The following is a 15,483-nucleotide window of genomic DNA, read 5'->3' as shown; positions in this document are numbered from 1 at the left end:
CCAAGTGGCCTGCATTAAGAGCTGCTGAGGGCTGCCGCTGGTGATCTGCCAACCACGCTTCTCAGAACTAAGGGTGTCAGAAATGCCAAGTTGCATCCCCAGGATAGGCCATGGGCCCACACTCCTTAGCTCGGCATAGACTGACACATGGACAGAACAGCAGCTTTATTAAAAAACGGTTTATTAGCATCTACATCTAGCATCTGTGCAAATGAGATCAGCTCCTCCCAGGGGCCCAGGTCTCCCACCTGAGCCCCTGGGGAGCCTCTCTGCCGTAGGCCCCTGTCTTGAGGCAGTGTCCTTGCTCATCTGACATCAGTCCCATTGCTTCTGGCTCAGGGCTAAGCCCCACCTCGAGAGGCCATGGGGATGGTCTCCCCTGAGCGACCGCTGCCTCTAATGTCTGAGAAGGCCCCACCTCCGCCGGCTGGGGCTACGTCCACCTGGATGACCCCATGCACCTGGGAGAGCTGTGGGCTATCCAAGCTGGCAATGAGCTGGCGGGGACCTGGTCTCACAGGCACGAACGTCTGGCGCAGGGTCACTGTCTCGTTGCCCCCAATGTCCCTGTGGGCAGAGATAGGGTCATGGGCCTGGGGTGACAGGGTGTGGAGTGGGGAGTAAGGGCTGATGGGGCAGCTGGAAGGAAGGAGCAGAAGGCGGAGCCCTTCCGGCATTTCTGGGCTCAGCTGGAATCTCTACACCCACGACCTAACCTACTGACGGAGGACAAAGCCTGAATCCCAAGTCCGCCTCCACAAAGCGTGATCAGCGGCTACCCAGCCAGCTGCCGAGCTGGAAATCTCCTCGGCATTCAGCACTCCTCCCTCCCTGCTCTCACAAACATCTGGGCAAAGAGCGAGCACAGCCCCCTCCTCTCCATCGCCAATGCTCCTGCCCCAACCAGGTCAGCCCCATGCCCTGATGGGTTTCCAAGATCAAGGAAACCTCAAAAGGAGACTTTGGGGCTTGACACAGTGTTGCCAAATACTTCCAGGCTTGCCGAGGAAGAAGGTGGAAGAAAAGGAGTTCTCTGCCACCATCACCTCTTAGGGTGTTATCTCAAAAAAACAAAAAAACAAAACAAAACTGGAGTCCCCGAAAAGACAAGCAAACAAAACTGGAGTCCCTCCCAAGAACAGACAGGTGGCATCTTTAAATTAAACTGACACACACCAAGTGTGTATGTGAGAGAAATACACATGCTGGTGTACACAGACACACACCTCAATGTCTTTATTTTCTTCCTTCCCATGCACCTCTAGTCCCAGATCACCCCTCCAGGAATTTACAATTTCACTTGCCTTCTATCTGCCCTCCTTGCCTCTCATCTCATTTTCCATTCATTTTTCCAATCACTCAGAGGTGAACTGAGCCTTTCAAGGGCTTGGCTTCCTTGTTGCTTAGGAGATAGACGAAACTGTAGCTCCGTAACCTGACACAGGGTCACTCTGACTCACCCCGCCTGCCTGCCCCCCCCCCCCCCCCCACCACATTCCTCCTGCCCACCAGCCCCAGTGAGCTCCTCCCCTCTCCTGAATTCACCTTGTTTTCATGCCTTGCCCCTGGGCTGCCTCCAGACCCAGTTCACCCTTCCTCTTAAGTGAGGGCTCCCTGGAGCACCTCCTACCCTCAGGAAAATGAATCTCTGAGCTTCTCCAGCAATCTGCGAGTCCACAGACACATTGACTGTGATTGAATGTATATTGCAGTTGTTCACACCTGTTAGCATCTGTCCTTTCCTGCCTCTGCCTGAAACCCTTACCTCTGGCCCCTGCTAAACTTGAGCCTACCTTGGGGACCATTTCTGGAGCCAGACTTGTGCAAACACCACAGTTCTCCAAAGGAATGAGCCAACACCCCAACATCAAGGATTTCCTTGGGGCAAAAACATTTAGCTTGGAGCCTGCTGCCAAGGGACGTCCCTGGACCACTCTGTACTCCTTCTACCCCATTAACTGTGTAGTTTAGAACACGTACCAGTCATCCTCACATTCTGATGTAAAATGGAAGTGAATATAAAATGAGGGGGTGGGATCAGATGGTCTTGAAGGTGCCTTCAAGCTCTATGAAGGCGAGAAGTAGGAAAGTCTGGAAGATAGATGTCTACCTGATAGGTTGTAGACTTAATTTCTAGATTTTGTATCATAATATGCAACTTGAAATTCAGTCTACAACTTAACAGGTAGGCTATACTCTGCGTGCGTGCTCAGTTGCCTCAGTCATCTCCGACTCTGAGACCCTGTGCCTGAAGCCCGCCAGGCTCCTCTGTCCATGGGATTCTCCAGGCAAGAATACTGGAGTGGGTTGCTATGCCCTCCTCCAGGAGATCTTCCCAACCCAAGGACAGAAATTGCATCTCCTACAGCTCCTGCACTGCAGGTGGTTTCTTTACCACTGAGTTACAGTGGAAGCCCCAAGCTGTACTCTGCCTGGTAACAAATCTGTGTTTTTAATTTGTGCCCACTTTTCCATTGATATGAGGTTAAAGGTTGTTTGGGTTCAGACCAGCCTTCAAAAGTCTATTTACCCATACTATAATTGAACTGTGGGGCTTCCCCAGTGGCTCAGGGGTAATGAATTTTCCTGCAATGCAGAAGACTCAGGAGACAAGGGTTTGATCTCCAGGTCGGGAAGATCCCCTGGAGGAGGGCACGGCAACCCACTCCAGTATTCTTGCCTGGAGAATCCCCATGGAGAGAGGAGCCTGGTGGGGTTTAGTCCATAGGGTCACACAACTGAAGCAACTGAGCACACATATGTGTAATTGAACTGTATGATTTCAGAGCCTAGCCTTTATTTATAAGATTATTTCCAAGATAAATTGCTCTCTAGGTTCCAACTAGGAATATCAAGATCTCTCCCTACCCTGATCTTGGTGTCAGGCAAGACCTTGGCTGCACCCTAGCTTGAGAGTTTAAGACAAACACATCAGCTACTAACGCTGGAATGTGCCCACAACATACTGAGTGCCAGTAATAAAACTCTCTGATAGGACATCAGAAGTTAGACATCCAAATTAGCATTGTCTTTGATGCTAATTTGAGTATTAGCATCAAATTAGCATTTATGCTCTTGTTCAACCACACTGAACATTTAAAAAAGCTCCTCTCAGATTTTCCTTCACAGCCATTTAAAACCACACACGCATTACATGTACCCACTTGGGCGTGCACTCACACCTGGCCAAGTCACTGTCCCTCCTTTACAGCCAAGGTTCATTTCTGATTGAAAAGGGCATTATGACCCACCTGGCTCACTTATTTACCTTATTAATCAGTCTTAGTTCTAAATGACTTGAAGCTGTTTCCCCAAAGTCAAATCCACTTCCTTAGAAGACCACCCTAAGGACATTCTAGAGAATGTGATTCAGGCTCTGGGGGAAATTCCCAGAAGGGTTTGGAGCAGACTTCTAGCTTCCCTTGGTGCCTGCTTTAGTGGTGACAACAGCCATCTGGAGGAGTAAGTGCTGGAATGTTTATTAAGTGGCCAGTCAGCAGGTGAGGTGGCACACCTTATGCCATAATGAGGCTCCATACCACAGCCTTTGATGTCCAAATCAGAGTGAAGTAATGCCAATTTTGGAATTGCTTGGGTTGGCCAAGAAGTTTGTTCAGGGATTTTCTCTAAGATGTTAGGGGAAAACCCAAACGAACTTTTTGGCCAGCCAATAATACACCCAAATCAGCAGCTCGGGGCTCTCACCTGTGCTGGAGGCCCCGCCTGGGCTCACAGTAGCTGGAGGAGCCACAGAATGTCAACCGAGGGCCTGCCTTGAGAAACCACCATCCAACCCTCTCATTTACTGGTGGGGAGACTGGGCGCACACAAGCCCCACAGTTGAAGAGAGGGGCTGAGTCTCCAGTACAGAGTGTGGGTGGCCCTTGCCTTACTCCCTGGAAGAGGAGAGAATCAAAGATCTGGCAGGGAAGCTGAGGGGAGCCCAGCTCCGGGGACCCCTCAGGACAAGGGAACCTCTGCCTGTCAGCGGCAGGTGAGACCCCAGCAAGCAGGCTGCCTGGGAGTTCCACGCTCCGCTCTCTAAGCTGCCAGAAACTCTTTTAGGGCGACAGGAGGAGAGCGCTCCTTTGTGAGGTGTCCCATCACCCAGGAGCCCAGGATGGGGAAAGCTAGAACAGCAGCCTTTTCAGCTCTGGTCTGTTGGCGAAAGTGGCGGCCACCCCTAGGCAGAGCCTGTGTGTGGGGAGAGGGATGGGTAGGGTGGTCAGGGACCCTCTGTTTCCTCACCTAGCCCCTCTGTGAGTGTGGTCACTTTCCCTCGGGTGCTCTTTATTGGATGAGGAAAATGCCTGCCCGTGTCACCAGAAAGCTGATCTTAAAGGTCAGCCTCTGGCCTTCTCTGCTGTCCCTGTTCCTGCATGTGTGAGTCCATGTCAGAGGTGGCAGCATGGCCCAGGAACACGACCTTGGGCACTTGCTGGGCACACAGCCTCCCCTGGCTTGGGATCAGGCCCCAGCAGGTGGGATGAGGGCCTGAGGCACAGGGCTCTTTCCTTAGGAACTGTTCACTCTGCTCACCACACCAGCCCAGCAACCAGCTTGAGAGCCTGCGTGAGGTGTGCACCGTGGCGGAGGAGTGGAGCCTGCCCCTTAGGAGCCGAGACGCTCTGGGAGATGTGGCCACCAGCCGCCCCATCTGTAAAGGATGGGCAGCTACCAGCAGAGCACTGATGCTGTGCCCAGCACCACGCTGAGGGCTTTACATGTATTGTCTCCTGTGATTCTCAGAGCCAGGTTATTACTGTTATCCCCACTTTACAGGTGAGAAAACTGAGGCATAGAGAAGATCATGCATATAGCACACAGCCCATGAGTGAAGAGGCCAGGACCTGAAGCTCATCATATGATTATCTCTAATGTACTTTCAAGGGTACTGGGCGTCTCCAAAGGAGCTTACGTTCCTGAAAGTGCCTGCTCAACTCTTGAGTGCTGGGCAACAGTAGTGACAAATTGCTAGTGATCCCTATATGAGGCTTTAGCTCCCTAACAAGCCAGCAAGGCAGGGCAGGGACACCGAGGAGCACTGCCTGAAGCAGGCCTTCTTGAACTCAGTCAGGAGGTGTTGCTGGCTGGCCCCAGGTGACAGACCTTACTGTCCTGACCTGAGCAGGAGAGGGACAAAGGTGGGACCCATGCAGCCAGGAGGCTGGCAAGGGCAGTGGCCGGGGCAGAAGGAGGGGCTGCACTCACCCGACATTGAGGATCTTGGGCCTCTGCAACCCGGAGCCCTCGAGCCGGAAGACGACGTTGGTGAGGGTGACAGGCAGCGGGTTCTTGAAGACAATCTGTACTTCGCACTCCTGGCCAACCACAGCTGCTCCCAGTAACTGAGAGAGAAAGGGACCCCCATTATCAGAGCCTCGGGCCAAATTTACGGGACTGGACACTCCCACCAGAGAGGGAGGGAAAGCTCCTTAGAAGAAGACTGCCCTGAGCCCACATTCTTGCCTCACCCGAAGCCAGAGAGGAAACTCCAACCTACTCCCCAGCTGAAGCCACTCCAGAGTAAGCGAAATGAGATCTGATTTTCCAGCAAAGGGAACCAAAGCCCAAGAGCCCAGGCTGGTCCCTGACCTCCTCGCACCACTGCTTCTGGCCTCATGCCCTGCGCCTCGCCCTCCAATCTGCCCCCAGCCCAGCCCGCTGCTCTACCGTGAGACTGAGGTCTGGGGTACGCAGACGGAAGGTGTGCTGCTTGGCCAGCACCTGCCCGTTCTCCTTCACGTGGCCTGAGACGTTGAGCAGCATGGCTCCCTGGTCTACGAGCTGGGCCCGGTATTCCTTGTAGGCCACGGGCATGGTCACGCGCTCCGCTGCAGGGAAGAGGCCCGGCGTCACTGAGGCCTGCTTCCCCAGACCCGGCCTCCCCGGGTCTCCATGTCCCCAGCCCTGGGCTACCCAGACATGGAGAGGAGTGCTACAGGCTGGGGAAGGGGCACTTACAGGCCCCCGGCGCCAGCGCCACCTCCTTCTTGCTCTCCTTGAAGACGGATCCCGTGACGCCGGTGTAGAAGGTGACAGAGAGGTAGAGGTGCAGCTTCACGGTGCGGGGGCTGCTGCCACGGTTGGTCAGCACCACGCAGACCGTCAGGTCCTGCCCCATCACTGCGTCCTGCGCCTCCACCTGCACGGCCACATCCTCCGTCGAGTCCCGCGTGGCGTACACGTTGGGTTTGCTGCCGTGGGCGGCCGCGGTCTCCACTGCCTTCCGCTCTGCTTCTGAGCCTGGGGGTTGAGGGTCAAGGGTGAGCTTACAACTGCTGCTGGGTGGGCGGGCACTTGGAAGGCACCCTTGGTTGTGGCCAGAGCTGGCCGGGATGGGGAGCTGGTACCTTCTGGGTGCTTATAGGTGTGCGTGATGTCTTCCCGCATGTTGGAGCCGATGGCCTTTGTAATGATGAGTGAGCCGATGGCCTTCTCCTCCACATACACGATCTTGAAGCTGCCGTCATCCTGTCGCTGCCAGTAAACTTTGTCACTGTTCACCTGTCAGGAGGGCAGTTGTGAGGGGTGTGAACCAGGAATGAATGAGCCAGAGGGTCTGAGGGTGGGCCTGACCCCCCAGCTGCCTTCCCCGGATCCTAAGAACTGCAGGGAAGGCTGGATCCAAAGGTTGGGAGCTTCCTGGCAGAGTGAAACTGGGAGACTTTTCAAGCTGAGCCAGACAAGGCCAGAGAGCAGGAAAGAAGTTGATCTGGGAGGCTCCGCACGGTGCATTGGGCATTAATAACAGTAATCCCTTGCACTCACTTGCTGACTCCATGACTTATAAAGCAGTTTCATACCCATTACTTCTTTTGATCCCGAGCACAGAAAGCACGGCAGCCATTATTATGGCTTTTTACAGTTAGGGAAACTAAGATTTGTAGGATGAGTGACCCGCCCAAGGTCACAGAGGTAGTTGGTCAGCAGTGGGGCACGCCTGGAGAACCGAGGACCAACGCCAGTGCCCTGGTCTCCCCAGGCTGCCCACGAGGGCACCGGGCGCACAGCCCTCACCTCTGCAAAAATGAAGGGTGTGTCGTACTTCATGTAGACCAAGCCATTCTTGATGGACTGCACAGAGCAGGGCCCACAGCAGAAGATGCCTATGGGAGTGAGGGCACCACAGGGGTGAGAGATCCAGGGAGGCTGAGTGGGACCCCTAGATCCTGGGCCCACCCTTCCAAGCCCACCCAGTCCCCACTGCCCAGGTTCAGCCCCCACCAGTCTGGATTCTCTGGTGGCTCAGACGGTAAAAAGTCTGTTTGCAATGCAGGAGACTTGGGTTCGATCCCTGGGTCAGGAAGATCCCCTGAAGAAGGAAATGGCAACCCACTCCAGTATTCTTGCCTGGAAAATCCCATGGACGGAGGAACCTGGCAGTCTACAGTCCATGGGGTCACAAAGAGTCGGACACGACTGACCAACTTCACTTCACAGTCCCGCTCAGGGAGGGAAAACAAAGGGGAGAGCAGTTCTATTTTGCTTCAGTCATTGGTGGGGGTGAGGGGGGCAGCAACAAGTGTGGGGGGACAAGCCTGCCTTGGTAACCAAATTGCTGGCATACTTCCTCCACTGGCTGAAGCTGGATGTCGGCTGTCTATGACCCCCCAGAGGTCAAGACCCCACCCCACCCACCCCATCCTACATCGAAACAAACCCAGAGCCCATTATGGCTCTGCTTGCCAGCTGGGAGAGAGATGACATCACAGTCACTATTCCAGAAAGATCCAGAACCACCCTCAGCTCTACAGCCCATGGTATCCTCTCTGTGGGGAGGTGACTGGGGAGCTGGTAGGAAACAGTGTCTGTCTTCAACATGCTCCAGAGGGCTTTCTGGAGGAGACAGGTTGATAGAGAGGAGGTGTGGCTGAGAGGACACAGAACAGGAAGTGAGGGCTGTCCAACAGGAGGGAATCTTAGAAAATACCTCGAACTAAGGTCTCCTTTTACAGATGGGGAAATAGGCTCAGCAAGGCAAAGTGAATGCCAGGACGTAAGACAGCCGGACACAGAGAGATTGGAAGGGGCTAATCCTTACCAAGTAGCTACTAAGCTCCAGCCATGCTGCTAGTCTAATATGGCTTCTCGTTTGATCCTCCCAATCACCCTATTAGGTATACATCATCCCCATATTACAAACAAGAACACCAGAGCCCAAAGGTGCAAGGAACTGGCCTAAGATGACATATCTAAGAAGTGATCAAGCTAGAATCAAGCCCTGGCTGGCTTCAGAATCCCTGCCTGCCACCTAGCCCACCCACTTCCTAGAGCAGGGACTGGAACTCATGTCTCCTGGTGTCCTGTGACAGGCTGTTTCAATATCACAGGCGTCTCTGGGGTTGTATAACTCAGGGGGCACTATTCACAGAGATGACTGGGAGGGAGGGGTCTGGTCAAGACCAGAAGAGGAAGGTAGGCTAGGAGAGGGCTATCTGACTCAGGGTGAGGAAGGGAGAAGCGGGATGCAGGGAGGGGAGAAGCAGCTGGAGGGGCAGGTGGGGGCCACCTGGGGCCAGATTATTAAGTGGGAAGGGTGTGGGGGACATGTTTGAGATCTAATTTTGTTTTTGACCACACCTCACGGCATGCAAAACTTCCCCCACCAGGGACTGAACCTGCAGACTTGGCAGTGGAAGTAAGGAGTCTTAACCACTGGACCACCAGGAAAGTCTGGGGAGATCTGATTTTTGCAGAAACATATGTTGCAGAGAAGAGACTAGTAGGTTATGCCATCAGTGATTATTTCTTAGGCTGGACTGGGTTATAGAAGCTGTTACCTCCTTTGAACCTACCTGAACCCTGATTTTTTCCCCATACCATACATATAACTCAGTGGAGCAATGAGAAGAACTTGGTAAAAGCAAGAATATGTGTCAAAAGAGAGGAAGTTAGGGGCTGGGTTCACTCTGCTGCTGACCTAACACTGTGCCCTAGAGAAAGCCTCTAACCCAGCTGATCCGCAATCTCACCAGGGGAACTTTCAAAAACACGCAGATTTCTGGAATCTGTTCCTGGAATTCAGGTCTAGAAATTTCCTTGAAACAAAACTGAAACCACCTGGGAGAGAATAGGAAGTTTTACATTTTATGTTGTGCAATTCTATTTTTTTTCTTCCAAGCATGTTTTACTTAAAATGTGCTTAGTCACTCAGTTGTGTCCAACTCATTACAACCCCATGGACTGTAGCCCACCAGGCTCCTCTGTCTGTGGAATTCTCCAGGCAAGAATACTGGAGTGGGTTGCCATGACCTCCTCCAGGGGATCTACCTAAGCCAAGGATTGAACCTGCATCTCCTGAATTGGCAGGTGAATTCTTTACCACTGAGTCACCTGGGAAGCTCTTTACTTAAAATAGTGACTTTTTGAACTATATATATATAGTTTAAAAAGGTCTTTCAATTAATTACCTCCAGGACATGTAAATAAAAATGCAAGTGGGAAAAGTGGGTTTGTCGGGCGAGGGAAACCTCTCACTGAATTCTCTCAAATCTTGGGACTTTTGAGCCATCTGAGTGTAATAACCATTATAAATAAATAAAATTGGGGCAAATAATTATGCAGAAAGGTGAAAATAAATGAAGGGTCACATGGTGATTGCCCTCATGAGTCCGTCTGAAGAACTGTGGAACGAAAGGACCTGACTCCAAGGCCCCGTCCAGGACACTGGAGTTTGTTCCCCTAGCTGGGGACACAGGGAGGGGCCCCCAGTGGGGTCTGGGAGCCAGGCAGGGGCCCTGCTCACCACTGCTGGTCTCCTGGGGTGTGGCGTCCACAACCTGCCACCCATCAAAGCCTGAGGGCAGATCTGGCCTCTTCATCCAACAGTCATTCCACACGTGGAAGTTCCTGGATGAACGCAGATGGAGGGTTCAGTGGGCTGCCTGCCTGGGGCCTCCCCAGCATCCCCAGCTCTCGGCATCCAGGCCTCGCATCTCCGGTCACCAGCAGGGACAGGCAGCCCAGCCCAGCCCCAGCCTCACCAGACAGAATCATGGTTCAGGTGCTCCAGGGGCTTCATGTTTTCATCAAAGTAGATGTCCATGGTGAGGGAAGTGTCCGTGTCGTGCGCAGAGTTGAAGTTGGTGACAGTACGGGTGGCCAGGCCCAGACAGCGCAGCACTGTGGGGGGGCAGCCAGGGTTGGGGTTCAGGGCCCCGGGCCAGGGCAGGGGTAAAGGGCAGGTGAGGCATGAGGTCAGGAATAGCAAGGGGACAAGGGCAACTGGGGTTGCCAAGCTGGGTCAGGGGTCACTAGAGTCAGAAGTTCACCGAGCCAGGGAGTGTTGGGGGTTAGGGGAAGCCAGGCTACCTGCCTGGCCTTGTGCCTGCCTGTCCCTTCTCCCTCCTCTCCTCTAGGCCTTTCTGGGTTGTTAACACTAATTAATGATAATTAAGGCCAGCCAGCCAGCCACCCCCGCCTGTCGCTGCACTGTAGCCACAACTGGGCTGGGCTCACGAAGGTGGAGCCTAGCTTCCTTCCATCCTCCGTGTAGAGCCCAGGCGGTTCGCGTCCCATCCCTCCACTACCTGTGGTGGTCACACCGGCGAAGACCCAGCACTGGCCGAAGGGGACAGAGTTGCCAGTGCGTAGGTAGCTGAGAAGGATCTCCACGCTGCCCACCCATGCTGATGGGTTGGTACCGCGGGAATAATCTCCAGACCAGTTCCCAATCAGGACCCCATTGTCATCCAAGGAGTTCACCTGTCCAGCACAGGATGGGGTGGGGCAGAGTTGGGGAAGAGGCTCAGGACCTGCTTTGTGGCCCCCAGCCTAGCCCCTGGCCCTGCAACCACCCCTCACCCCTAAACGCTAAAGAGTCAGAGGCAGCCTGAGTCCTGCCTGCCCCTCCCACAGCCCTCTGCCCCCCCATCCTGGTCTGACACAGGAATGTGAATCCTGGGTGTGCCAAGTTTGGGGTTTGGCCCTACATTCCACAAGAGCTGGAACTGGAGCCAGGAAGGGGAGGGTTAGGGGGCAGGCTGGGAGGGGAGATGAGTGAGATCCCTTCCCACCGTACCTTTTGCAAGGGCACGGACAGGGCTGGGGTCCTGGAAGAATCAGAAATGGTAGGAATGGGGGAGGGAGACAGCAGGCAGACACTCAGTAGGGCTCAGAGGCTCAAGGGAGCTCACCATGGCAGAGATGACCCGGGAGACACTGACGGGGTCCCTGCGGCCTCCATAGGGCATGCCCCGCCGGTCCAGGATGTACAGGCAGGCGTCCAGCACCCCGTGGTCAAACTAGGGGGAGCCAGGGCAGAGGTGACCCTTAGGCTAGCACCTGCGCCGCCACCCCGCCTCACCTGCCTCTAGTGCCCCAGAGTGCACGAGGCCCCAGCGAACCCTACCTGGCCGTAGTTCCAGGTCCGCTCGCCAATCTGCGCTTCTGTCCCATAGTAAATTCGCCCAGACTCATTAAGCACATACTCCTGCCGCCAGTCCTCATGGTCCACATACACGATGTCCTCTGTGTCGCCAAAACACATATGCTTGGTCCCCTTCAGCCCTCTCCCTGGGTCCCACCTGCCCCTTGGCTGCTTCTGCAGGGCTCATGACTGCAGAGGAAGAGCAGGGACACCTCTAACCTGGCAGCACTGCTTCCAGGACGGATGGAGTAAACAGGATAGGGGAAAACGGGAAAAGGGTGGCTGTCACCAGGGCCCTTCACTAGGAGAGGTGATGCAGCTCTGTGACCTTGGGCTGGTCACTTCTCTACGTCCTGCATCGAAGTCCCCTCACCTGGACACTGGGAAGCTGGCTTCTCCTAGGGCTAGGCACCCAAGCGCGTACCCAGATCTAGCAAAGGAAACCCTACATGCCCTCCCCTCCTGTCCACATTTTGCTCCAGCAGCTCACCGGGGCACCAGGGATTGAAGAGGATGTAGATCTCGTTGCGGGGGTCAAAGGGCAGTTGGAACTCTCCAGCTTTGCAGCGTGTGCGGATGGTGAACTGAAACTTGCCGATGATGGCGTTGGGGGAGGTGTGGACCCGCAGGTTCAGATTCTGCCCACTGGACTTGGTCACCTGGGCCTTCCAGCCTCCACTGCCCCCCTTGCCCACCGGGATGATCACGTGGGTGCCCTTGCCCACCTCGGGATTGTTTCCTGCCATGGGGGAAACACCGATTAGCTGCTGCAGCCCACCTGAAGCAGGGGGATGGAGCCTTGAACTTCTCTCAGCCCCACCCAGGATGTGTGTCCCAAGTTGGACAACTGCCTGGGCCAGACTGAGAATAGCTCTGTCCCCACCCGACGCATGCCCACATGTCAGGGCAGAGCTCCAGTCCAACATCCCAAACCTGTTCCCTCGCACTTAACTTGGAGGTGAGTAGAAGAGACCAGGTCACCGTCACCCTCCACCTGCCTGACTGTGCCAGTATCTGGGCAGGAGGAGCAGAGCCACCCTGTCTGGGTCTAGGTGTCCCCACCCCACATGAAAGCAGTTTCCTGTCCTGAAAGCCTGCCTGCTCTCTGGGGCTGCAGCTTCCAGAGCCCAAGGCATCCCTGCTGGAGGTGGTAAGGGTACCTGGGAAATTAGAGGCTGGGGTGGGCAAGGCTAGGCCCTAATCAAAGGGTACCAGGAGTCACCCGCCCCCGGTGGCAGCATAATCACCAGCCTAGGCAGTCAATGGCCACCAAGCAATGCAATGAGGGAGGCACATGCCCTGGGCCATGGGGACAGAGAGACAGAGTTGGACAGAGAGTGAAGTCACATCCTGGGGAAGGAGGGCAGACCCAGAAAGAAAGATACACAAAAGCAGCAACACTGGAGAGGAGGCAGTAGTAAGGATCCAAAGGAAAAGTATCTTGAGACAAATGCTCCTGGAGGCTTGGAGAGGGTGAGCTTAGGAAATGAAAACAAGGAAGCCAAGACCCTCCCTCCGGGGGACATACTTACATGATTACACCTGCCTTAGCTGGCAGGGGCGAGGAGTGGGGTAAGGGAGGAGCCTAAAGACATCCCTGTGACCCTAATACCAGGGCTGGCAGCCCTGCTAACCAGCTCCCTATCCCTACTCCACCCTACCTGGGGTCTTCACCACCACCATCCCCATCCCCCACTGCAGGCTCCACTGACCGATGCACAGCTCCAGGGTGACATGATCGGAGGACTCATAGGGACGAGACAGGAAGAGGACCATATGGAAAGGCTGCCCACGGCGGAGAATCAGCTCATCGTACTCGAACTCGTCTGTGTGGTGCTCTCGGCGGTTCTGGTCTGAGCGTGAACTCAGCAGATCCACGCCAGTGACCACCAGCATTCCCTCTGCAAGGCCACAGCTCTGGCTCAGTAGAGCCCCACAGGGTGTCTAGGCCCCCACCACTAGCCTCCCAGCCCCCCAGAGATGTCAGAATGAGCCTCAGGCCCAATTAAGGCATTTTGGCTCTCAGATAGCATGGCCAGGTGGGCCTCACCCTGGATGGTGCCATCTCCAGCTGCGTTCACAGCGCTGCCCCGGGAGCCAGGCCGGCGGGAGTCGGAGCCCCGGGAGTCGGGTCTTCGATTCCTGGAGCCAGACCCTCGACCTCCCCGGTCTCCACGGCGCTCAGGCCCCCAGTCATCGTCTTCTGCGTTCCTGCAAGAGCAGCAGCCGCAGCAGCGAGCCCAGAAGGATCGGCCCCCGCGGCGAGAACGTCTGTCTGGCTCTGGTTCCGGCTCTGGAGAAGGGGTGGTGGGGGGCTGCCAGGGGTTTCCACCCCAGCGGCCGACATCCGAGCGAGGACCCCCTATGTGGAAGAGGCAAGGAGGCTCTGATCACTCACTCAGACCTCCTTTACCCCTACAGGATGCTCCGGTCAGCTCACTCAGAAACCCTCCATCCAGAGAGCTGATTCCGTCCCAGCCAGATGACAGATGATGTGACCCTGACCCTGAGATTCCCTCAGATCCACCCAGAGACTTTCCCCCAAAGACTCCTCTCACTCACCTAGAGAAACTTCCCCCATTAGAGAGATGAGTCTTTTTCCCCTCTCACCCTCACAGGGACATCCTTCAAAGCAGATGCCCAATCCAGAAACCTGCTCCAGGACTCATCCCAGGAAACGAGTGCACGCTTGTCACAGCTTCGAGAGGCGGCAGCACAGACCATCCTGAGCCTGCTCCCCCTGCCAGCTCCTCAGTCTGGAGATCCAATGCTGAAGCCTCAAGGACCATTGCTTAGAAGGAATCCCCCACCCACTGCTCCCCGAATTAGATGAGTGACATTCACCACTGGGGGTCCTGGCATTTCCCCACGTTGTCGGGTCAAACACCCATGAGCAGTTGCTGGGAGGGGTAGGGGGCGGAGGTGCCTGAAGTCAGGCTTCCCAGGCAGGGGATCTCTGGTCGCCGGGAGCCTCGCTGGGGCGGACAGGCTCTGGCTGGCCCGCACTCCACCTTGTTGGCACCCGACCTCGGCCCCCAGACAGCATCGCTGGGGTTCAGCATCGCAGTGCCCCGTCGGAGCCCCTCACCTGATGAAGGTGTTGGCGACGACATCTCTGAGTCCCGCGGCGGAGGTGGAACAGGTCGGGACCGATGGGACGGGACAGACTCCGCCGCACGAATGGAAAGCGTGGGGCGGGCCGGTAAGTGGTTTTTAAGGGGGGAGGGCGGGGCCGAGCTTCTGGGAAGAAGAGGAAGGTTGCTTCGTCACCCCCACTTGGGGGAGGAGGTCCAGAGTCTGGGGGCCGGGAAATGACTCTGGGCCACACCCTCTTTTCCCCTTTCGAGGAACTAAGGACCGACGAGCAGGGAGAGGGCGCGGTTGGTGTCTGTGAGGGCTCAAGTTGGAAAGACTCGGGGCGATCACCTGTCTGGGGGATGCTGCCTGCCAAACTGGGTGCATCAGAGACACATTCTCAGTGGAGAAGCTCAGAGGGCAATGGGCCAGGGGCCACCTCTATCCAGCAGACTTGCTGTTCCCAAGCCCAGGCTGCCTGCCTGTGTCTCTGAAACTGTCCATGGGCTGGCTCTAGGACCTGTCCAGCCCAGGGAGGTCCCTGGATCCCAAGTTGTTAGAGACTGGTGACATCAGCACCTGGCCCTCAGACTGGCTCCACCAGCCAGCCCTTGACCTGCCGGCTCTACCAGATCCTCTGACCCTACCATCCACCTGTCCCTCCTTCTTCCTCTGGCTCCACCAAGCCCCCAGTATGAGTGAGAGCTGCTTCCTGCTCCCTGGGTCCCTCCACCTTTGGGATTAGGAAGGTCAGAGTGGAAGCGATCTCGTTTTCTAACGGTCACCCTTCCCCAACCCCCCAGGGGTTTGGAGGTGACTTTGGTCTTTGCTCTGGGGCTCAGGTGGAAATGAAGTCTCTCTCCCCAGTCTGCAGAGTACCCCCTTCTTCCACTGAGACAAATGTCTGGTGAGCTGGAGGCCGGGGTTCTCAACTTGGAATTCTTCCTAGGAATCCTGACCAACCGGCTGCAGGCACCTGCCCAATTCCATCCCAACCCTGAGAGAAACACCACGGAGGCCACCAAGAGAACCCCAAG

General features: G+C 55.6%; 1 protein-coding gene across 1 annotated transcript; it reads right to left on the bottom strand.

Moving 5' to 3' along the window:
• Positions 1-341: 341 nt before the first annotated feature.
• TGM1 (transglutaminase 1) lies at positions 342-14,484 on the bottom strand. Its single transcript, XM_052647130.1, has 15 exons — positions 14,460-14,484; positions 13,422-13,733; positions 13,084-13,272; positions 11,862-12,110; positions 11,354-11,472; positions 11,139-11,246; positions 10,533-10,707; positions 9,987-10,125; positions 9,749-9,852; positions 7,021-7,109; positions 6,354-6,507; positions 5,965-6,246; positions 5,674-5,834; positions 5,212-5,348; positions 342-567 (listed from the first exon to the last, which is right to left on the bottom strand). Exons 1-15 carry the CDS (start codon positions 14,482-14,484, stop codon positions 342-344), a joined length of 2,469 nt encoding a protein of 822 aa, XP_052503090.1.
• Between the last annotated feature and the right edge of the window lie 999 nt (positions 14,485-15,483).

Source organism: Budorcas taxicolor, chromosome 10 (assembly GCF_023091745.1).
Source record: "Budorcas taxicolor isolate Tak-1 chromosome 10, Takin1.1, whole genome shotgun sequence".
Classification (NCBI taxonomy): domain Eukaryota; kingdom Metazoa; phylum Chordata; class Mammalia; order Artiodactyla; family Bovidae; genus Budorcas; species Budorcas taxicolor.
Note: the sequence above shows the minus strand (reverse complement) of the source record. Positions and strands in the feature narration are given on the sequence as shown.